The sequence below is a fragment of the Calidris pugnax genome, unplaced genomic scaffold (genome assembly GCF_001431845.1).
Source record: "Calidris pugnax isolate Ruff unplaced genomic scaffold, ASM143184v1 scaffold209, whole genome shotgun sequence".
Classification (NCBI taxonomy): domain Eukaryota; kingdom Metazoa; phylum Chordata; class Aves; order Charadriiformes; family Scolopacidae; genus Calidris; species Calidris pugnax.
In genome coordinates this window covers 2476600-2499345 of record NW_015090978.1, presented here as the reverse complement: position 1 = coordinate 2499345, position 22746 = coordinate 2476600, and the positions used below count along the sequence as shown (strand labels likewise).

Genomic DNA, 22746 nt, shown 5'->3' with positions numbered 1-22746 from the left:
CTCTTTTTTTTTTTTTTTTTTTTTTTTTAATGTTATCACACAAGGCTTCAGGAAATGTCATTATTTGAGGAATATAGAAAGTAGAGCCAGCAAGGTTTTAAAACCACTCTCTTCTTATGTAGAATGTGATGTAATGAAGTAATACCAAAGACTGTCGTAAATGAAAAGCAGTTTGTTGGCAGACCTGACTTGGCTGCACTGAATCTGAAATAACCTGCTGTGTAACTGTTTTATTCAGTTCAGCTTATGTGTTTTCTAGCTGTGACTAGTGCCACTCTAGTTCTTGAAAGTACAAGACAAGTGTCATCTCCCATATTCATCTGTCAGACTTTCAGTTAAATATATTTACCACATTTAATTCTCTGAACCTCATTATTTCCTACATGCTACGTTTATTTTGTTGGTGAAGCACAATTATTTTTTACTACAGTAATTTTGAAAAGCATCTGGTAGATGTATTGTCTCCCAAATAGTGCTTATTATCACTCCCAATAAATGGCTAGTTCTTATTACAGCTTTAGTAAGCAACAGCTGCATAACTAGATTTAAGTTGAGATTTTAGGCAAAAACAGAAATTTCTCTTTTTTATGCTACATAAATAGAATTTTACATTTTGTACTACAACTAAATGTTATTTAGTTTGAATTAAAACCTATTACAACAGCTCCTTCGTGAAAATAGTGTCCTGGCAGTTTTTGTAAAAATTTAAATTAATGGAAGACTGAAAGTGAGACTTTAGAATGTTAATTTAGTTAAAAAGCCATTTAATTATTTTATTATTTCACATCTGGCAACTTTTATTTTCTAGTTCTCAAGAGTGGCAATTTACTGTTAGATTTTAGACTGTCTAGAAAGAAAACTAGCAATGAAGGGTGATACTCTACTTTGGAGAATTCTGTCAAGAGCAACTCTCCTTAAATTGTCAGGGGTTTTTTTGTTGTTTTTTTTTTAAAGTTACTAAGAGTCTGTTCCTCACTAAAAGTCTCCTTCATAGTGTTAAAACTTTGATACTGGTGGCATTATGGCCTTAGGCAGGTCTTAGCAAAGAAGCTAGTGGTACATCAAAGTTGCTTATCTCTAGCTTTCGACAGTGAAAACACAGTTTTAACAACTACTCAGGGGAAGAGCGGGGACAAGGGAAGACACAGCAAGTCAGAAGAGCAGCAGGTACATGTTCTTCTCTGAACCCCTGCTGCTGTGGGTTTTTATGTGCGCGATTGGGAGTGTGGTGGCACTTTTAGATCCCCACTTTTCTTCTATTTGTGTGAGTGTTGAGATAAGAGAGAATAATAAGTGAAGGGAGCAGGTGCTCAACATGAATCATAATTGTGAGCCTGTTTCCAGCTATCTCTTCCCCCTCATCACTTCACTCCAGCTGCCTTAGTGGTGTAGTAGAGTGTAAATATTTACATTATATGAGTTTGGTTTCCTATTCCACCCTCGAGCAGCACCGTGTGTTGAATCACACACTCCTTGGGTGCCACCTATAGAATTGCCTCTGTGGCATAGGATCACTTGACAATTCCTTTGGCTTGCCATTTTGGACATGATTTGGCTTGTAGATTGCTAGCTGAAGAGGATACTGCCTTCAGGAGATCTTGACTTTTTTCTTCTCACCAGGTGAGATATCTCAGCTATTTCTAGCTGAGATTAATGCTGTAAGATTAATTTCAGATTATCTCTTCCTTCAGCCAAGTATTTGCCCTGTCCTTTGTCCCTTTTGGAAGGTCACTTTGCTGTGTTGATGGAGGCTACTGGGACAAATAAGAGAGAACTAGAGCTTAGTGTATGCACTTGAAGAAATGGACCTGAATATTAAAAGATTAAAATAAACAAAGGGGGATTATGCATTAAAATAATGAGTTCAGACCATCTTTAGTTACACTGTCCTTTGCTTCAGTTTTGATAGAAGAAAAGGTGTTAGACATAGATCAGAAAATCCATCCTTTGGGGAATCAATCTTTTTTTTTTTTTTCCATCCCTTTGATAAATCTGTTAGCTTCTTTCCTTCAAACAGAATTTAGTGCAGTTTACCCTCATTTGGATAAACACATACCGTTTTTTAGCATCCCAGACCAAAATTCTGGGAGAAAATATTTATTGATAAGGGGTTCCCAGTAATGTGCTCAATCAAAATAAAATTTGTTTTCAGTTTAAAAGCTCTTTTCAATTAAATTCATACTCAATTTTTATATGCCTTCATAAAAAAACTACTAAATTCTTGCAAACTTCATGAAAACTTCACTAGTGTTATTTGACGTGACTGTAATTTGGGGGTGTCATACTAAAGAGTACCCCACAATCCTGTAGTCACTGTATTTCACTGGAATCTGATGACTGGGGGATAAGTTTTTAGTCCAGAAAGATGCATATAGAGCAAATACCAGTTTTGATAATGAAAACGCTAAGGCATCACAGAGACAGGAAACAGACATTGTTTCTCAGATTTATTCACGTTCACAGTATATACAAGACACTACATTTGTATTTCTCTACTTTTTGCAAGTGAAAGAGAATATTTAATACAAAGCAACAGTTCTCTAGAAAGCTTGGTGTCTTACTTTGGGGTTTTGTTTGTTTTTAACATTGGGATTAGCTACACATGAAGCTGTTAAGAGAGAAGCGTGTCACAATTAGTCAATCATGTTACTCTTAAAAGGGGAAGATAGGGGTATTTCTGATCTCTGTAAGATGAATTGAATGTTGAAAAAACATGGTACTCTGTGTGTGTGTTTAAAAAAAAATGTATTTTTTTTTTAACTGTGGATGAATCTGTCAGAAAAGACTGTTTCAAAATTACACTTCCAGCTAAAGAACCTGTGGACAAATTCTAGAAAATGTTGGATTTTTATGTCAGCAGAGTAGGCTGACATTAAGCAGTTGTATTACTTTTCTTAAGTACCAAGACCACACACAGTTCTTGGCACATTTCCCTGGAGCTGTGGCAGTTTGTCTGCACTGTAACATTTGATTTCTGTTTCACCTTTCTTTTTGTAGAGTATGTTACTTAAGGACTAGTAAAATGGATTGTGATACGTTTTTTAATCTGTGATAAGTTTTTGAGTGACCCCTGCTCATTTCTGCCAAGCATAGCTAGCTTCCCATTTTTTTCCTTCTTTGTTTCTGCAGGCGGCCTTATATCGGCTGAGTGGGGATTGGAATCCTTTACATGTTGATCCAAGTTTTGCTGCTCTTGGAGGTGAGCTGAGGGATGCCATTGTATTAATATTTGGATGATGGATGATGTAAATGTATTTTTAATTTTTTTTTTCCACTGTCTTTAACAAACTGGAAAAAACAATGCTTTTTATAGCTGTTCTTAGAATCACCATTAGATGTCTCCAAAGTTCTGTGTAACGCTTCACTTTAAAGCATTGCTACTTGTAGCTAGGAATGTGGAATGATGCTTGGACTCTACCTACAATGGAAACCTGCCTCCTACCCTTTTTTCCTTTTAGAGCTGATCTGTTGCCACTATCAGATCTTTGCAATCTCTGTTTCATAAGCAGAAATAATTCACTATTAAAAGCTTCAGAAGGAATTCCATAAATTCTTTGATAGATAATTCTTTCCATCTAAACAATTTTGAGATTATGTTGGTTGCAGTGGAATTCCTTGTGCTTCTGTGTAGTCTTCTCAATCCCAATAAATACAAGGAGGATGGGAGGAAATGAGTTTGTCAGCACTTCAGTCCTATGAAGTTGCTCAATTGCACCTCTTACTAGTGCAGTAACTTGTTCATTTATGTGATGCTACATGCCAAAGCACCAGGCTATAGGCTACATGAGCTGATTCTTGCAGAGATGTTATTACAAAAGAAGGATCTTTTTTCTTCAGTTTCAGTTGTAAAGGTGTGTTTCAGAGTTCTTTTCAGGCCTTATTAATAGTATACTGTGGTTAATCCAGGCAGACAGCAATTTTATTTACTTAAGAAATTTTCTTGAGGGTGTGTGCTAACATCATAAACTTTACATGAAAATATTTGTCTTGGTTTGAGGTCTGTAATAATTGATCTGCAGTTTTGCAGCGACTTCATTTTCATATAGAAGTACCATTATATGGGGCTCTTACCAAGATAAGTAGAGCAGAGCTTTGCTTCCTTGCTCAGATCTCGCTTAACATATTTCCACAAATCGTCTTCTTTCATAAATACATACTAAACATTTGGTTAACTCTGTTTTGTATAATTTTATGTAAATTTGTGTTAATCAAATACCAGCATCCATAGAGAGATTTCCCTGGTTTATTAAACCGTTCTGTTTGTTTGTTCAGCTGATGATTTTGGATAAAGATTTAGATGGAATCACCCAATTACTTCTGAAGATGCTGGAGGAGAAAAAGATATGTTTATGATTGAAACCCCAGTGTTTAAAATAACGATGATAATTCTATAAAAACCTTACAGAAGGAATAGAAATCTTTGACCTGCTCACACAAAATGCACTGGTGCTTAGACACAGTGAAAAATTAAATTAACTCTGTCGATGAGGTAGTCTTGTGTGAACAGAAAACTGCCACACGGGGTTTTGGAACTGTGGCAGGCTCACACTCACATACCTATACTAAATGTAGGTTCAAACACGGAATAAAATGACTGTAGAGATATTCCGCAAATATTTTTCTCTAGTTATACAAAAGCTTTATTCTTTAGGCATATTCACACACTGCCTTCTCTTTAATCTCTGTAAATGTTCTCTTTGACTGGCTCTTACCAGTGTGCACTGGAAGGAGGCATTCAGCGTAATGCACTCAGGTCATTCCAGGATTATTGTTAAGCCTTCCTGTGGGTAATGTTTCAAAGGAGATATACTACATGAAAACACTTGTTTATATTCTTGAGCCTTTATTCCTGTAGCTTATGAGTATTTCTAGGATATTAGAAAATTACAGCAACGCTTGCTTTGTTTTTATGTTAGACTAGATAAAAAAGTAATTTGATTACCTTACGGATTTTTCTTTGAGTGTGCATTAACTTTATAAATACAATACTAAGGAGAATAGGACCATATATATTTGTCCGATTCTGAGTTCTGAAAATAGTGGTGTTTTTTGGTTCATGAAGCTTTTAAAGAGATAAATGTCACTGTAACATTCTGTACAGGAGATACAGAATACCAATATTTAACAATAATGCCAGTAATCTGTTTTAAAATTGACTTCATGGTATCTTTGTGCTTTCAGAAATACTCTGTGCACAGTGTACAAAAAAGAAAGTGCTACTAAAAGTGTGCATATTAAAATATTTTACAGGAATGAAACGGTAGAATGATCAGAGTGGAATACTTACAGCAAGAAAACAGACTCATGTTCTTTTTAGCCAGTCCTATCACATCTCCTCTCCTAACATAAGGAGTCAAAAGTTCTGCTTCTCATCCGTCCTCCTGCTAGTCTTGTTTTTCCTTTGGGCCATGTCTAAGAATTCCCATATTTCCCAGCATGGAGTCCTGTGAAGGTGGTTTCTTCTACATCTTCTGATTCTCTGCAAGCTAGACTTTCTCCTGTCTCCTCTTTTTTGTTTGGTTGGTTTTGGTTTTGCTTTTACTTTTGCAATTTTTTCCCAGCTGACGCCCCTTGGGACAACTTTTCATGCTGTGTAGATGCTGTGTTGAGTTGTTTAGAGCTCAGGAAAAACAGACTGGCAGTCAACAGTAGCAGATGAGTTCTAGGCAAAGCAACTGGTTTCAGAGCCAAAGCTTCACAGACCTGTCCTGAATCCATGGGCTGTTGCACGTGTGATCAATTACTCTTCACATGCCCTGTCAGGTCAGAGCAGCCTGCTAAGGGATCAGGACATTCTCAGTACAACCAGCACTTTAAAACGTAACCGTTGCACTTTAACAAATCTCAGGTCAGTTTCCAAAGGTTTATTTTGTCAGACTTTGACAGGACTGGAAAAAGATTCAGCACTAATACAAAGATTATCCTCTGCCAAGAGTCAGCTCCTGCTCCAAAGCATAAAAGTGCGAGGAAACCTGACCAAAAATGTCAGTGTAAACTAAACACTGTATTTTTTTTTCTCCATTTTATTAGATGTGTTCAAAAATGTCTGATTTTTTTTCAAGGTTTTTTCCACTTCTAAATAAAGAAAAGTTAAGCCTGAAGTGTGCACTATATTTGAAGACTTTTGGCAACCATCAATAGGAATTAAAAATGGGAAGCAAATAACCTTGGTATCACACTTCTTAATCATTACAACACCTCTTACCCATGCATTTTTCCATGTGACTGTGTGTCTAGTGTGCCTGTGCATGTATACTGAAACAGCCGATCTCCTCATTTTTCTTTTTATCACCTCAACAGGCAGGGAATAAGAGTCTTACGTAGCATAGGCAGTGTTGGAGTGCCAGTTCTCAGTGAGCACTTTCCCTTGCCTCGAAGTAGACAAAGCAATAAATGGTAACAGGCACTTTTTCAGTGAGATAAATTAGGTTAAAAAGAAACAACAATATTGGAAGAAAATACTATGAATAAAATATAGGTGTTTGTAGAAGCAACATGCAAACTCCTAATATTACAAATGCTAAAATATTACTTTTTCAAATAGGATTTAAGAAGCCAATACTTCATGGACTATGCTCCTTTGGGTTTGCTGCTAGAAACGTTTTGAAGCAGTTTGCAAATAACGATGTGAACAGGTTCAAGGCAATCAAGGTCTGTGTGTTCAATCTTTGCTGTTAATTTTCTTGATTTTTCTGGTTTCAGTGCCAAAAAAATTCTTTAGGGTGGGAAGAGACTTTTGCAGTGTCTTAACTACCACAATTGCATTACTTATTGCTGCATGCCTCTATCTAATATATTTACTTAAATATTTAGGCTTTCTGTGTTACTAGTTAACTGATTTTTCTCTTTGTTTTTTCTCATTTCAGTAGAGCCTGTGCTTTTAAACTTTGCGTGTACATATGACAAATCTTTTCACATCCCCACTTCTTTTTACCTCTTTTTTTTTCTTTTTTTTTTTTTTAGGTTCGCTTTGCGAAACCGGTCTATCCAGGGCAAACTTTACAAACAGAAATGTGGAAGGAAGGAAACAGAATCCATTTTCAGACCAAGGTCAGAACATACTCACCATTGTGGGCTTCAAAGAAAGATGCGTTGGCTAAAAGACTGGGGGTATGAGGGGAACCAAAAAAAGTGACCCATCAAGCACACCATTGAAGAAGGTTTTGTAAAGAAATTAAGTGGATAGAATGAAATATTCATACTGATTTTATGGTGCCACTAAGATTCCAATAAAAATACCATAAAAATAAATAGAAAAACAAAATATAAAAATGAAAATACTCATAAGACTTAATACGCTCCGTAGATTAAATAATATGAGAACTCATTTCACGGTATTGCATTTTCTGTGTTTGTCCACTGTGGAACAGCAAAAAGCAGTCATTCTCAGATCAGCATAGTTTGTACTTGTTTTCTGGAGTTATTCATAAACTTGTGTGTGCATCTTTTTTTAATGTTTGTTTATCATACATCAGCTCCTGACAGTTAGTTTATGCAGGTAAACTTCTACAAATTTAGCTTAAAAGGAGTTAAAATTAAGCTGCATCTACACAGAACAACTTACTTAAACATAGAAGCTCCGTAGTATTTGGGCATAGTAACTGCAATAAAACAGAGCTTACAATTTTATAAATTCAGTTTTTGCATTATTCTCTTTTCTTTGGCATTGCTGTTAGCATTTTGTGTAGGTGTCCTACACTTGGTAGGATACTTACTGGAAGCTAATGGTAAAATACTTCACGTAGAGGCAAAAAGCAAATGCTCATCAGTCCTGTTGTAGCATCGTATGACACTTTTGCTTTCTTAACTTATGATTTGCTACTGGTATTTGTGGATGTATGTTGGTTTATACAGGTACAATTTACATTGCTTTGGCTGGCCAAAGTTTTGCAGCCCTGTCTCTGTAATCAACAGTGTAGCCAGCTGTTGATTAGTGAGTACAGCAGCAGGGATAGTTGCAGCTGCAGAGAGGATGGGGCAGGCAAAACCAAATGAGGAGAATCATCATAAGGACATAGGACTGCTGTTTCCATAGGAGTACAGCTTGGTGGAATAAACATTCTATGTTTTGTTTGCAGACCTCATGAGTGTTAGCAGCTATAGAATTGCAGAATGATAACAATATTGAGGCTACTATGTATGAACGCTCAGTCTCTGGTTACTGGCAGTAAACAAGACAGTTTGGTGCCTCAAATGAGCTTTGGAGATTACTATATTTATGTGTAGCTATGTTTAAAAGTACTTCCACCCAGGCCTGACAGAATTTCTAGACTTCAAGTATTTACTTTTGAGGATTTGCAATGTATAGTGTAAATTAACAGAATTCATTATATGCTTCCAGGACCTTTGAAATATGTAAACCGTGTGGGATGTTTTGTTTAAAGGCTGGATTTGTTATTATGCTTGGCTTAGTCACTGGTAACATGTAGAGTTTTGGGGGATTTTGCCACAGGTTGTTCTTTTTTCCTCAAGTGTGGAGTAACTTATTTTGTAGAGAAATTACAATGTTTAACAGGATTATAGAAAACCACCTTGTTTCAACAGTTACAGATTGTGCAGAATTCTATTTCTTTTTGCATATTGGATGACCCTGAAGTAAAGTCATGTTTGTACTTGTAATAAACTCTGGTTAAATCAAACTGAAAGTAGACATATAACTGCTGGTTTAAATCCATTTTCAGCGTTGTCTGAAGTGCAGTGGCAGGGGGTGACAAGTGGTTAGGCATGATATGAGTAATCATTATTATGTAGTCTTTTTGTATTAACTTCACCTGTGAAATAAGCTAGGCTGTGATACTGGATGTTCCTCTGCTTTGGCTGTTCATCCTATAACTCTCTACATGCATTTTCAGTGAATCATTTTGCCATGTTCTGTTTGCTGCCGTAAGTCAGAATGATTGGTCAGGCTCTCCTTAAAGAGACAATGCCAAATGAAATTTTCTTCTTCAATTAACTATTTCAAAAAATTAAACCAGAAGACAATTCAGATATTCACCTTTGAATGAATTCTGATATATTCGTCTTTGGTCATGTAATTTTTCTGGTTTTATAATGCTTAAAAAAATTGTTTCTAGTGAAAGTTGCAGTATAAGGCACCTGAAGAGAGTGAAACTGTCTTGACAACTATATACCTACCTTAAGAAAAAACATTTTATAGCAAAACTTTTTTATTACTCAGAATCTTTCTCAGAACTATTCATGAGGTAACATTAATGGTAACATAACAGTGAAGGTAAATTTTCAGATAAATAAGGTTTTTCTACCATTTTGTGAACACAAAACCAGCAAAATATTTTGGTATAATTTCTCAAGAAGCAAATACTTCCTTTGTTTGAAGAACTTTTTGCAAAGCATAGTACACTAACTTACCTCAACACTGCAACTCATTTATGGCATGGGTTTTTTTCACTCTGGACCTTTTATGTTTTCTCTTTTCTTCTTCTCTGATTTTAAAATGTGAGGAAGACTCTGTGGTTGCCCTTCTGTTGTGACTTCTGTGAATACCTAACCTCTTTAACATAATTGTTTCCCCCACCACAGGTCAAAGAGACTGGAGAAGTGGCTATTGCAGGGGGCTATGTGGATATAGTACCAGGCTTGGATAAGCCTTCTGCACGGGAGCCTCTAAAGGTATGGGAAAACAATAGAAGTCTTTACTTGCAAAGCAGCATAGTTAGGCTTTATTTTTGTGGAAAACACAGGAAAAATATTTGATCACTTACTGGTCTTATTTTCAGTACTTGAGGTGAGTATGAGTTCAGAGATGTGAACACAGACGTTGTTTAAGATACAGAGGTCTGTGGATCTATTTGAGGGAAAAAATACAGCCATTTTAAGGTACACGGGGTGACTGATGAATTTTGAACTGCTTGATGCCCATTGAACTGTTAGGATAAGCATCACGCTCCATATTACAAAATTGGTGAGGCATGCACCAGTGAGGGACAGAAGCTTTGAGCACTTAGCATGACTTAAGATTGGAATTAGTCCCTTTCATTTGGGGCTGTACCTCTAAAATGAGAATTTGTGTTTTTATTTTGTAGATGTTGAAGATCAAACTTAATGCAAGTTGTAAAAGTGTGTGACCTTTCTCAGTTTCTTCAGAGAGACATGGAGGAGTGGCAGGAGGCATTAGAATAGAACAAATGAAAATGAGATAGTGTACTCGTAAGAAAGAACAGTTTTGACATTGGATCATTTTGAAAGAAGGGTCTAATGGTTAGTTGTGCATGTGCTTAGGCCCAACACATGAAACACACTTCATACTATATATATTTTAAAAAAATCCTCTGCATGCATGCATTAGGCCTTGGGTACTGGACTAGCCACAAAAGGCAGAATTGTACATGCAATGCTGATGATGTCCTGCGTTCTTAATGTGGTCTAAAAGACACGGGTGCACAGTGCATTGCCTTAGTGACCTATATGGCTTTTTCCCTATGATTCCTGCCTGCGAAGGGTAAAACTTTAATGTGTTGAAGTTTATGGAGTACTGAGGTAGTGACATTCATATAAAGCTTGTGATATATTCCTGGAATCTGTTTCTTTTTGCTGGTTGTATTTAATCCTCTGACATCGTGAACTGTTTCCAAATCTGCATTTTAAGTTCAAACATTAAGTATTCGGACTTTTCAGTGAACTAATTATAGAGATTTTTTTTTTTTTAACATGAGCAGAACAGGTGCTTTTTTTTTAAGCTTACTTGGAGAAATTAAGGAGCTTTGGCAGAAGTTTGCTGGAAGAGGCAGACATCCACCAGGGGAAACTAGTGTGAGTGAGTGAGTGGCAAAATTGGATGTCATCAGGAACTCTGTTATGTAATGGAAAATATTAGGCTTAACCAAAGAGGTGACGAGATAGCAGTCTCATCACTGTGAGGAGTATTGCATTCTGGTGTGCAGGTTGGTACAGCAGAACAACTAAAGCTGTGAGAGCTCCTTTGCTCCCAGTTAGATGAAAAATGTCACTGGGTCAGCTTCTTAAAGTGTAGCATTTTATCCAGAACAAATATTTATTAAAGAAAGACAATGATAGGTTTGCGAAATAATATGTAATTGGAAAAGTTGAAAATGTAAAGGTAGCTAATCCCATTTTTAAATGATAAACAGATTGTGTCTGCACTGGAGTTGTGGCTGTGTTCATGATGTAGTATATTTTGAACATCTTCCATGCCATGTTAATGTAATGTACTGGCAAAAATATTTTTGTGTTTTAAAAACTAACACACAATTTACTACGGACAAAGTGGCAATGTTTATCCTCCAAAGGGAATAAAGGGTAATTTAGAGGATCTTAGAGCCCTAATTATGAAACATGTCTTGAATTGTAGTGATAAATGACAAAAACTGCAAAAGCAAGATTTGAAAGAATTCTCAAGGAAGAGTCCATGAAGCATTTTCTGCTTGAATGTACTGTTTAATGCTGAAAGTTGCTAAGGGTGGTTATTTGTGGTAGAAGAAATCTCAGTTGCATTTAATAATTCTGCAATAGAGACTTTTCCTGGACACAGTGCTTGAACTAATAGGCATATTTAGTACATCTTTAACAGAGTTTCAATTTAAAATTCTTCGTATTCACTCTCTTTTTTTAAGACTGCAGGACTGCAGAGTGACCTTGTGTTTGAAGAAATTGGTCGTCGTGTAAAAGCACTTGGAAATGAATTGGTAAAGAAAGTAAATGCCATATTCCAATGGGACATCACCAAAGATGGAAAAACAGCGATGCAGTGGAGTAAGTTGTAGCTGTTATGTAATGCCCTGATGCATTTTTTTTTAAATGAAGTGAGATTAATTATCCTCATTTTAATTAAACTGATGCCTTGAAAATAAGCATAAGATAGTAGATGAGTATTCATTGGGATCTAAAAATCTGAATGCATACTAAATGCACAAGTGACAAGGAGGACAGATAAAGTTCTGTAACGGCAGTTACTGACCTTTTTAGGAACATATGTCTGTACTTGCCTATTTTGACGTAGGCATAGGCAATTCATCCTCTGGAACTTAAGTGCATTTCTATTTTCATTTTCCAGATTGGATCATCACTACATTTAGAAAAGTAGGCTGTTCTACCTGTGTTGCCTTTTAAGCAACTTTTGAGGGATAAAGAGTGATTTCCACTTGGATAGCAGTTAATCAATATATTGAATATACCTGTGTAGATTATGCAGGCTGAGTACTTATACATCAAAATGAGAGGGGGGTAAATACTGCATAATTCTACTCAGAAGATCTGTCTTAAAACACATTGCTGCTCTTAATCATTCCTACTGTCTGTAGTTTTCCACTTTTACCCTCAGTAATTTAAATTATGGGCATGCTTAGAACTTGGATAGGAGACTTATAAACTCTTTCCTGTGTTCTTGCTTACATTTTTAGAATGTGTATTAGAAGCCCATAGACTGAACCCCAAAACACTTAAAGTGGATATTTGTGTTTGTTAGAGAATCACTGTACACTACATCAGTCATGTCTATTGTTTCATGTGTAATGAAACATAATATAAGTGATGGTCATGTTTATCATAAAACCACAAAACCGTATTCAAGATGTTTTATCATTGTCTTTAATTTTGGAACTACTTTGTCACCTAAACTGAGTACTACATATGTTCAAAGAATGGAGGGACAAATCAATGGAAGAAAAGTCTGATGAGGAATGTTCAAGCCATGAGTAAAATTTCTTGCTGGGGAGGACCTTAAGCTGCAAACTGCTGAACACAGAACAGGCACACTTAAAGAGTTGCACTGAGCAGCGGCCTTACCTGCCTCCTGAGACCAAGGTTCATTAGAGGGGAAACAGGTGGATGTTTTTGTCATTGTGTCCAGAGAGAGAGAGAGTACTCCTGCTCTGACTAAATCAAAGGTCAGCCTTTTCTATTTTTCAAAGCTTGTTCTCTCTTCTGCTTCCTGTTGAAGCAGTGGGAGGAAAGCAGTGCTTTCTTCCACTGCTTATTTCCTACCTAAAAGGAATTAAATAGATGTAACTTTTCTTTGTCTTGTTCCCTCTGCTTCTGTTGCGATGAACAGAATGTGTACTTTAATACGAATTTGGAACTACTTAAAGCTCCCTGTGGGATGCAGGGTGGAGGAGGTAGTCTAATATTTTAAACATTTCCTGATGCTGACTGCTATTAGGAGCTTAAATGAAACATTTCCAAAACCTTGGAGAAGTTACTGCCAACTTTTTTTATAGTATGGTCAATTTCTTCAAGCTTAGGTGTCAAAAAAGTGGCTAGTGTTTATGAATTACTGTAGTCAGTATAGTGTAGTAAATATGTAAGGTTCAATGTAAATATCTAGGTGACAAGAAGGGTGCTTGTAGAAGTTATTGCTTACTTTTCTCATTGAACTCCTGTTGTATATCACTTTTCCAAAGAACTTTCTATGTTCATAGAAATAGAATAGTAGACAATTGTTGTCTATTTAATTCTAATGGTAGATTTTTAATGGGAAGGTATATATCTGCATGATGGAATTTTCTTTTGGAGATTTTTTTAAACACTATTCTGGTTATTAAAAAAACCCCAAACAAACATGAAGCAAAAAAACCACCTTCCAGAGGCAAGCATTCAAGATTTGTAAGCAATTGCCAGCTTAATTCTTTTTGCTTGTTTGTATACATTATCTTTTCTACCAGATGCTAGCATAATTCATTTTGCATGGTAAATGTGGAAGAAAAGAGTAGTTTGTGGCTTTGCATTCAAGGGAAGAGAGCTTTCTTGCAGTTAAGATACAGTCGGTAACTCAAACGATTTCTGACAGATCTTTGTATGGTCATCATCAAGACTTTTGTAATGCACATGATCGATGACAGCCAATTTAGAATATGCAGCATTGACAATGATATTTACTGCCTTGAATGCTTGATTTTTCCTGTTGTTAATGGAATGGAAGCTTCTGTACATAATTAGAAATTTTAGCCTTTGACAAATTAATTTTTTACTTTAAAAACTGAAAATGATAGTAATATGTTACCTTTGCTATAGCTTGAATTTAATTGTATGTCATTATTTTGACCATTATAAAACCTGCTTCAGATTTTAGTGTTAGTCAGCTCTGACAGTAGAATTGCAGTTCTTTACGTTTAAATTTGGCCCGCTGTTTATTAGTTGATCTTCTGTGTACAATAGTTTTAAATCAGCTTTGTAAATGTTATGCTAAGTTAGATTGTAACAGTTTTGAATTATCTTTCTGTCTTTTCTTAAAGTCAAATAGCTGTTTTGAGAGCTATATCTCGTAACGTACATAGCTACAATAAAGCAAAAAGGAAGATTTGACATGAAAATTAATTTAGAATTTGGCTGCTGTGGACAAATATTGCATACTCCTTCAATGTATGTTCAGAATTCTTGACATGTTATCACTGACGCAACTGAAATGTGAGCAGGTAGATTATTTTGGAGGAGTTTTTATATTTTGTTTTAAGCCTTGAGTTGGTGCTGACTTTTATTATCTGTCTTCCTTTTAGGACTGTCTTTCTGAGGGCCTCCCAGGCCTTTACAAGCACCCTATTAAATTTGTTTTGTAGTTGTGCTGGCTTGTCTTTTAATTTTTTGACTTGTCACTTTTGCATAGCTTTGTGCTGTTGTGAAAACTGTAGCAATTGACAGCACTAGAAACAATCTGGACCCTGCAGCTCATTGCTGTCTTACTCAATGATTGTAGCTCCAGCATCTTCTGCTAATGTCCTTGAGCCTCTTAAGATCTGGGAGGGAAGAAAATGAGAGAAAGCAGCGGTACTAAGGACCACTGTGAAATTTGTTCTCATGTATGCAGTCATTCAGGTTTTTTCCAAGCTTTCAGGAACAATTGTTTGTTTTTTTTTTTTAATTTGTATTTTTAAAATTTGTATTATTTTTAGTGTTTTGTTTTAATTACAACTGTAACTGTTTGATCTCTATCATTTGCAGTAAGCCGAGATTTTTGTTTATTACTTTAAATGAACTGGGATTTGTGAATTGGATTTAGCTTTTGTTGTTACAGACACACTTCTTGATGGTAGCACTAATATTAGTAATGCTAGTCTGTTTAATTAGTGATGACCTTTACTTTTATGTAATTCTCTGTGGATGGTGTGAAGCCATAGGGAGGTGTAGAATCATTGATCTTGTACTCAGCATGTGAAATTCTGGACAGCTAATTCATTGTCTAAACAACATTGAACTGTAGCCACTGGCAACTGGTCTTAATTAGTGGTATTTCTTTACAGAAGCAAGCAGTTCTAATTTAAAAGGATATTGAAAATCCTCTTAAGAAGATAAAGCAGTACAGACTTTGGCAGTATCAAAACTTAAGAAGTATTCTTAGTAGAACTGGAGCTATCTTTTCTTATTTAACAAAATCCTTAATTGAGACCTCCCAGCTTTGAGAGTTGGCTTCACTACCTGAAGCATGCTTTGTGCTCTCCTGCATGTTTATTACTGTACAGTTGCATTTGTTTTCAGTGGTTATAAAATATTTATCTTTTTTGGAGTTACTGCTTCATTTCAACTTCTCTTTTGGGGGAAGTTGACACATTGGGAAACATTGCCATTGAGATTTGTTAGCTGGTGGTTAATGGCTGTCTAGAACAGTACTCAGAAACGTTTACCCATCTGTTGCTTTTCATCATGCTTCTGAAGACCTTACTGAAGGCAGAAGATACTTCTGTTCCTTTCCAATTCTCAGAAGAATAAAACTTTGTTAGGAGAACTGGGGAGAAGTCGTTACATGCAGTTGATTGTGAACATCTGACAAATTACAGAAAAACTGCTTAATAATTTCTGTTAGATATGACTTCAGGCAGTGAAGAGTGTGTGTCACTTTGTTCCATTTGCTTTAAGGTTGTGTCTTCCATTGCAGCTACCCTCTGTAAAGCAAAATAAAAACCCAACCAAAACAAACAAAACAATAGTTGGACCCCTTTAAAATTTCTTTAGTAGAAATATTAAGGCACTCTTTGATGGAAAAGCAAAACCTGTGCCCCAAGTATTAGATTTTTAGGCTCCTTGGCTGCCTGCCATAGAATGTCAATGTCTAGTGTCTTAGCCTGTATATATATGAATTTTTTTGACCTTTTTATTGTGACTCTGACAACAGCATCTTATGAACAATAATAATTCATAGATATTTAATTACTGTAATGTAAGACTTATGTATACAAGTGAAAACTAAAATTTGAAGGATACTTACTGTTTCATCCTTTGAAACTGCTTGGTTCTGCTTTTCTGCCAAGTGTGTAATACTGAAATTTTATGTGTTTAAGAATCTAGTTGATTTTTAAAAGGGACTTCAGCTTTAATTTGCGTTGCTACACACAATATTGAGGGGTACCACACCCATGTCTCAAGCTTCTGTTTTTGTATGGAGTGGGTTGGCCATGTGAATAGCTAGGAGAAGAGCTGTATGTGTAGCAGACGCAGAGGGCTAGATGTTCTGGGGAGCAAAGAACACCAGAGGCACCTTTCAGCTGCTCATCTGCCAGCAGTGGAGCCACACTAGCAGTGTGCCAGGTAGCTGTCGGGCAGCAGCCCAGGGCACCGGCCACCTGAGCACTGACAGAGCTGTGGCAGGACCAAGTCATGATGGAGCTGGCTCTGCAGTCATCGTGCAGTGTGCCAGCCGCAGCGACGACGAGATGGAAGCTATAACCGTTGAGCCTTGTATCCAGGAGATAACGTGTGGAAGACACGTGCAGGAGACTTGCATCAAGGCTGGTTTCCTGCTACAGCAGGCAGCTGTGTTACGTAGCTTTAGCTCATAAAGTTGTATTTTACAAGAGGGCACCTGCGCTGTTCATTTCTGAAAGCTAGAATTTTTCTGCTCTGGTAGTTGGAATCTGATGTGGTATTCCGCTCGTTTCTTTCATTGCCAGTTTATATCCGTTTTTCCATGTGTCAGTGCTGCAGTTTAGTCTCAGTTCTCGTCTGGCTACTCTAGGCTAGGTGTGCATCAGGAGGTGAGAAAAATGATGGTCTGTGTTTGTACTCCATTTTTGTTTGGTTTTGTTTTTCCCTTGGAAAAAAAAGGAAATGAGCATTTTTGGAGTAGTTTTCCAATCTCTACATTATATCTAAGGAGGGAAGTTCCTTTTCCTCTTTAAAATATCAACATATGGTGTATTGGGGATCACTCTTTCTCCACTCTGATGCTCTAGAATTTTCCCACTAGGGCTTACGTATCAAGTTTTGGGATTTAATTTCTTCCTGTTAGTTCCTTTGGGGTTTTGCGTGGGTTTTTTTGATTTGTTTCTTTTTCCTTTTTTTTTTTTTTTTTTTTTTTTTGTGGGGTGCAGCAGGAATGGGTCCCTCACCTTCCTCGTAAGCTGCCCTTTTTCTGTTGGGTATTGAGGGGGAAGGGGTGCCTTACAGGTATGTGACCTCCAGCTCCAGGGGCTTCAGTGAGTCCCAAGAGCGCACTTAATTTTTTTTTTTTTTTTTTTTTTTTGACTGATTGCATTAGAGATGTCATAACTCATTTATGATAAAGCTTAAAGGAGGGGTGGGTCAAATAACAGTAGAAGGTCCTTCATATTTATGTGAAAAAGACAGTATTTGTTGTCACAGAGCTCTGCTCTTCTGAGGTTGTTCTCTTCTTTTTTTTTTTCTTTATTTCTTCCTTAGCAAAAATCTTAATGCTCTTAAAAACAATAAAGAAAAGAATAAAAAGGAAGTGGATATTTAAATGGAAATTATATTTTGGTATTTTGGGGAAAGCTATTAGATTTGTCTTTTTTTTTTTTTTAGAATTTCTATTACATTTTAATTTGAGAAGAATTAAAGATTTGATGTGATTAAACATAACAGTTTTGCTTATGGTACCATGATTATGCAATATTTACAGGCATATTTGTGCTTTGAGGGCTTACAATTAATTATAGATGTGAATTGATAAGCAGTGCTCTTGAGATTTGTACAGGAAATGGAGAAGATCAGGGATTGTAGCAGTGTTAAGTATGTACTATATTGAGATGAAAATCTAGCAGTTGCTAGCACTTTCCTGAGTCACTACACTTTTTAAATTGTAACTTTCTGTCGTCTAAACTTTGCACTGCTGAGACTGATGGATTAGTATTATCAATGAGATGTATCTAAACTGCTTTTCCAGCCAGTTCTGGAAGAAGGGTTCCCTTCTGAAACGTTCGGGGAAGTGTGGGGGCAGCCAAAAAAAATCAATGCAAAATCAAGCACAAGAAGGGACTTAGCATCTTATAATTTCTAAGGTCCATAAATAATTAAAAATAAATAATGAAGAACTGTAAGCATCCTAGAAAACCATGCATGCATTTTGTGAGTTTATATGTGGGGCTTGCTCACCACTGCTGATTGGATCAAAGGGAGCTCAGCTGGGCTGTATTGGTGCGGTTCGTAACAGTACTAGCATTTAGATAGAGGTATATTTTGAAAGCTCATTGGCAGTTTAGCTTGGCTAACAATCTGAGATGCTGCTGCTATCCACTTGCATTTCATGATTCAATAGATTTTTTATTTTTCAAGTTATTTTTTAAAAAGACTTCTCTGTGGCTGCATGACCTACAGGAACAATGTTTAAAGGCTTGTTTACAATGGTATAGTGTAAAGTCACTGTTTTGGAGCAAAAGAATGTTACATAGCTCCTAACCACAAACATAGAACGTATAAATTGTTATCTGGCTCTCAGTAATTTTAGCTTTTCTTTCTCCTCCTCTTAGTGTATCACGTTAGTGATGTACATTAAATCTATTCCTGAAATTATCATTTACCTTAAAATCAAATGGATAATAATAATCCATTATGTCACTTCTGACTAGCATTATTGTACATTTAATTCCCCTTCTAGTTTTATTATAACAGGATAATATTACTTAGAACAGATTTCAGAAAATGAAAGAGACAAAAGCTATTCCCAGCCTGTATAGTTCACCTTTCAGAAAAATTATTTGAAAAAAAATCCACATAAGATAGTTTGTGCAGAAATAAGTCTTCCTAGTTAGGGTGGTGTCTTAAAATTTGACAACTAAGAGAAACCAACTGACAGTATTAGTATTGGCTAGGCAGCCATGATTCTGTGATTAGAGATGTCATGTCCTTACGGGAACATCCACTTGAATAAAGGTTTTCTTTTGTGCTTAAAGTAGAGGAGGAGACCAAGAGGAAAAGGTGTAAAAGAAAAGACCAGGGATTTGCAAAATCTGAGGATGATTTGGCAGACCACATCTTGTCAAAATATTCTTCTAATGTATTTCTCAACAAATGACACTATACTTGCTAGCGTTAGCCTTATAATAGATTATTTTGGCAAATCGTTTGGTGTGGCAAAAGAACACTCTGAAGCTCTGCACACTTTGAGTAATTTTTGGCTTTCCAGAAAAGAAGGAGAGATATTTGCCAAGGCTGTAACTGCTCTTTGCATGAAGCAGAACAGGCTTTATTGTCTGTGGGGCAGAATGGGGAAAATGCAGCAGCATGTTTGAACACCACCACATGTGCCTTCTCTGAATATAGCATGCTGTTTTAAAACATTAGAGCTTTATTACTAGCTTTAATATGTTTGTGGTAATTGCAATAATTAATATCCTGTGAATCTTAAGTGTTCATTAAAAATGGGTTTTGCCATATATGCAAAGAATTTTCAAATGGCAGTCCTTGTTAAAGCTCCCCTTCCCCCCCTTAGTACAGGAATAATATTTTTTTCTATTCTAATCTCAATTATTTTCTTTCATTAAAGAACAAGATTTAAAACCCTTACATTTTTAAGTGACTCTTAGCTCAAGATTTATATTTAGACTGGATGCTTCATAATAATGGATAGGGAGAGTGGTGTTCTTCAGACTGAAAGTTTTATCTTTGTTTTGAAATAAAACTATATTTTCTGCTTCTTCACAGCAATTGACTTAAAGAATGGCTCTGGAGCAGTGTATCAAGGACCTGCAAGAGGTTCTGCTGATACCACCTTCACTCTGTCAGACGAGGATTTCATGGATGTGGTACTACAAAAGATCAACCCCCAAAAGGTAAATCATGTGCGTCACAGACATACCGACTTGCCTGAGGACATAGTATTTGCCTTGAATCAAGCTCTGGTTCATAACTGTCTGCATTCCAAAATCCCCAACGCTGGATGTTTGGAGAGCATAAACCAGAGTCAGATGAGGTACAAGTGTGTCATTACCTAATACTGAATTAGTTAGAGGACATGATGAGGAATTTATACTCTCTTTATCACCTTGAGACAAAGATACCTCAAATAGCATAATGCCTGGTGCTACAAAGTTAGTAGTTTGTTTGTTTCCTGGCACTTCACAATATATGACTTCCAAGCTTAGGTTTTTGTCAGTTTGGTCATTCAGGCTGTTTTGATTGGTCGTGTTGCAGGAAGTTGGTATTTGTTTCTCATTTACTGCTACTGCTGCAGCAAAGAGACATCTCTGATAATGTGTGCAGGTGGATCCATTGCAACTGGTCAAAATTCATCCAAACTAGGTAGATTTTTAAGGGAAGGAAAGATTTAAGAAAGATAAGTGATCTTGAGCTGCACTTTTAGCTTCTTGGAGTAATGAACTGCTTAAAACTACTAATTTTGCTCATAAAAATGCTGTGTGTAAAAGTAAATTAAACTGTCACAAATTTAATATGTCAGCTTACAGATTAAAGCTTGAGTAAATGAAAACTTTAATTAAGCTCATCATATATCAAACAGTTCCTTTTCTTTGATCCCCAGCAGAAGTTGTTGGAGACTTTGATTGTAAAATTGGAGACTAACGATGATGGCAAATGTTTGTTTTAAGTCCTACATACCATATGAGTAAAATCCTTTGTGGCCCTCTGTTTATAGCAGGCATAAAGCATAAACAAACAAGATGTTGATATGTAATCTTCAGAATGTTAAAGAACAGTGATTGCAATTCAGGAACATTATCTATTCCTAGGCATTAGTATTTCCTTTGAGTTTCTGTGAAGTTTTTCATCTAAAGAAGCTCAAAGCATCTATTCAAATTCTTTTCTGCTGGCTCTCTCTATTCCTTATTTGAATGTATTTCAAGTTAATGGAACTGTGCAAAAGCACATTGTTTGAGAACTTTAAAAGAGTTTTCAAATTGCCAAGCCACAGTGAAGCGAAACTAGTTTTAAAAAAATACTGAACTAAGTTGAAACAGGGTATACAGCTCTTTGAAGCCGGGACAATAAAAATTGTAATATCAGCATTTCAGTGAAAATATTGGTTGATACAATGTTCTGCAAATGCAATGAAATCTCATTTAGTTCCTGTTTGTTATAATATGCTATATATATAGCCAGTGCATTTCTTTGGAATGTGTCTGTAGGTATATTATGTACTGTTTGGATTTGTTATGAACTTGAGCGAGTAGTTTCTGACCTTTTCATTAGGCCTTTAATTTTCCTTAAACGTCCTTTTCATTCCAGTTTCTCATTTCATGTAAGGATACATGCATATCTATAGCATGGGGAGGGGAGGACTGGAAGCTTCATTTTTGTCCCCTGGTGAAATTTTGACATCAGCTTCTATGAAGAAGTTAGTCTTGTACCAGGAGAAGTCCTCTGTGCTATACATAGAAAAGAAATGGAAACCACTGAACTTGTTTTGTATTTCTTTTTGAGTGGTAGATTTGGCCTTGCCTGCACTCAAGGTAGAGAACTGTGATTCTGGATGTTATTAAAATTCGACTTTGGATGGTTTTCTGTTAATAAGCAATGGGCATTGCACACTGAAGGCTTTCTCCTGAGTACTGATCAACCACACTTACCTTGTTTGGTTCTAGCAACTTGTTGGACTATGCGTGAACAGTTGAATACACTTTTTTTTTTCCCTCCCCTGCTTTTTGTAGGCATTCTTTTCCGGTAAATTAAAAGTGAAGGGGAACATCATGCTGAGCCAGAAATTGGAAATGATCCTGAAAGATTATGCTAAACTCTGAACTGCTTGATCATGTACCACAGCAGTGAAGAACTTCAGAAGACAGAAACTTTAATTAGTTCAGAACCAACGATTGAAACATTTGTAGGCTGCTTAACATCAGTGTACTAATTCACTATACTGCTAATATATAAGCTGTTTTAATTGCTGTAGGCAGAAAATTATGAAATGAACATAACTGTTAATATTATCCCTTTTTTTTTGTCAGCAATGGTAGAGAATCATACTTTTCTCATTGTATGCCTTTATCTAGATAAAATGTATGTAGTTCTTACAAAGATGCATATATTTCTATATTAATTCTGAAGAAAATTAAACCAATACAACTCTTTGATATCTCCTTCTATGTGTCTGTCAGTCTTCATTTGTATTGCCTTAGACTGTCTAATGTCTATGACTCTAGCTGGTTTATTATTAAAATTAATATTATTTTTTGTCTTAAGTTCTCACAAACCCATTAAAACAACTGGAAGATGGGTGTTCCATTGATTTATATTGTGTCATATTCGTTTTTTTGCTGTACAGGAAAAACTCTTGAACTTTAGCTTTTCCCACCTTATTTAGACACTCATTTTTATATGTTACTCTTATAAATTACATGTAAAGTGGTAAGCATAAATTCTTTAGGGGTTAAACTTTTTCATCTGAGAGGTAATGACACTGCACCAAAGGCTGTCACTGTAGACAAGTTGTTCTTCGTGTAGATTCGTTCTCATGAGGGCCAGCATCATGGCAGCAGGGAAAGGTATGAGTGAATTCCTTATTTTGTGCCTGTGGCCAGAAACGAGAGAGCAGCTGTGGCTGTATATTTTCCTGAAGAAAGTATGCTCTTAATCACTTAGTCACAGGAACAC

At 36.1% G+C, this 22746-nt stretch overlaps 1 protein-coding gene across 2 annotated transcripts in view; it reads left to right on the top strand.

Moving 5' to 3' along the window:
* HSD17B4 (hydroxysteroid (17-beta) dehydrogenase 4) overlaps positions 1-22236 on the top strand; it is a 72281-nt gene extending 50045 nt beyond the window's left edge. For both annotated transcript variants that reach the window (XM_014953449.1, XM_014953448.1), the window contains 7 exons: positions 3130-3199; positions 6545-6651; positions 6964-7050; positions 9541-9630; positions 11592-11730; positions 19843-19970; positions 21804-22236. In XM_014953449.1, the coding sequence (XP_014808935.1) occupies positions 3130-3199; positions 6545-6651; positions 6964-7050; positions 9541-9630; positions 11592-11730; positions 19843-19970; positions 21804-21893 (711 nt within the window). In that variant the 3' untranslated portion in view covers positions 21894-22236. The remainder of the gene's footprint in view (positions 1-3129; positions 3200-6544; positions 6652-6963; positions 7051-9540; positions 9631-11591; positions 11731-19842; positions 19971-21803) is intronic.
* The last annotated feature ends 510 nt before the right edge of the window (positions 22237-22746 follow it).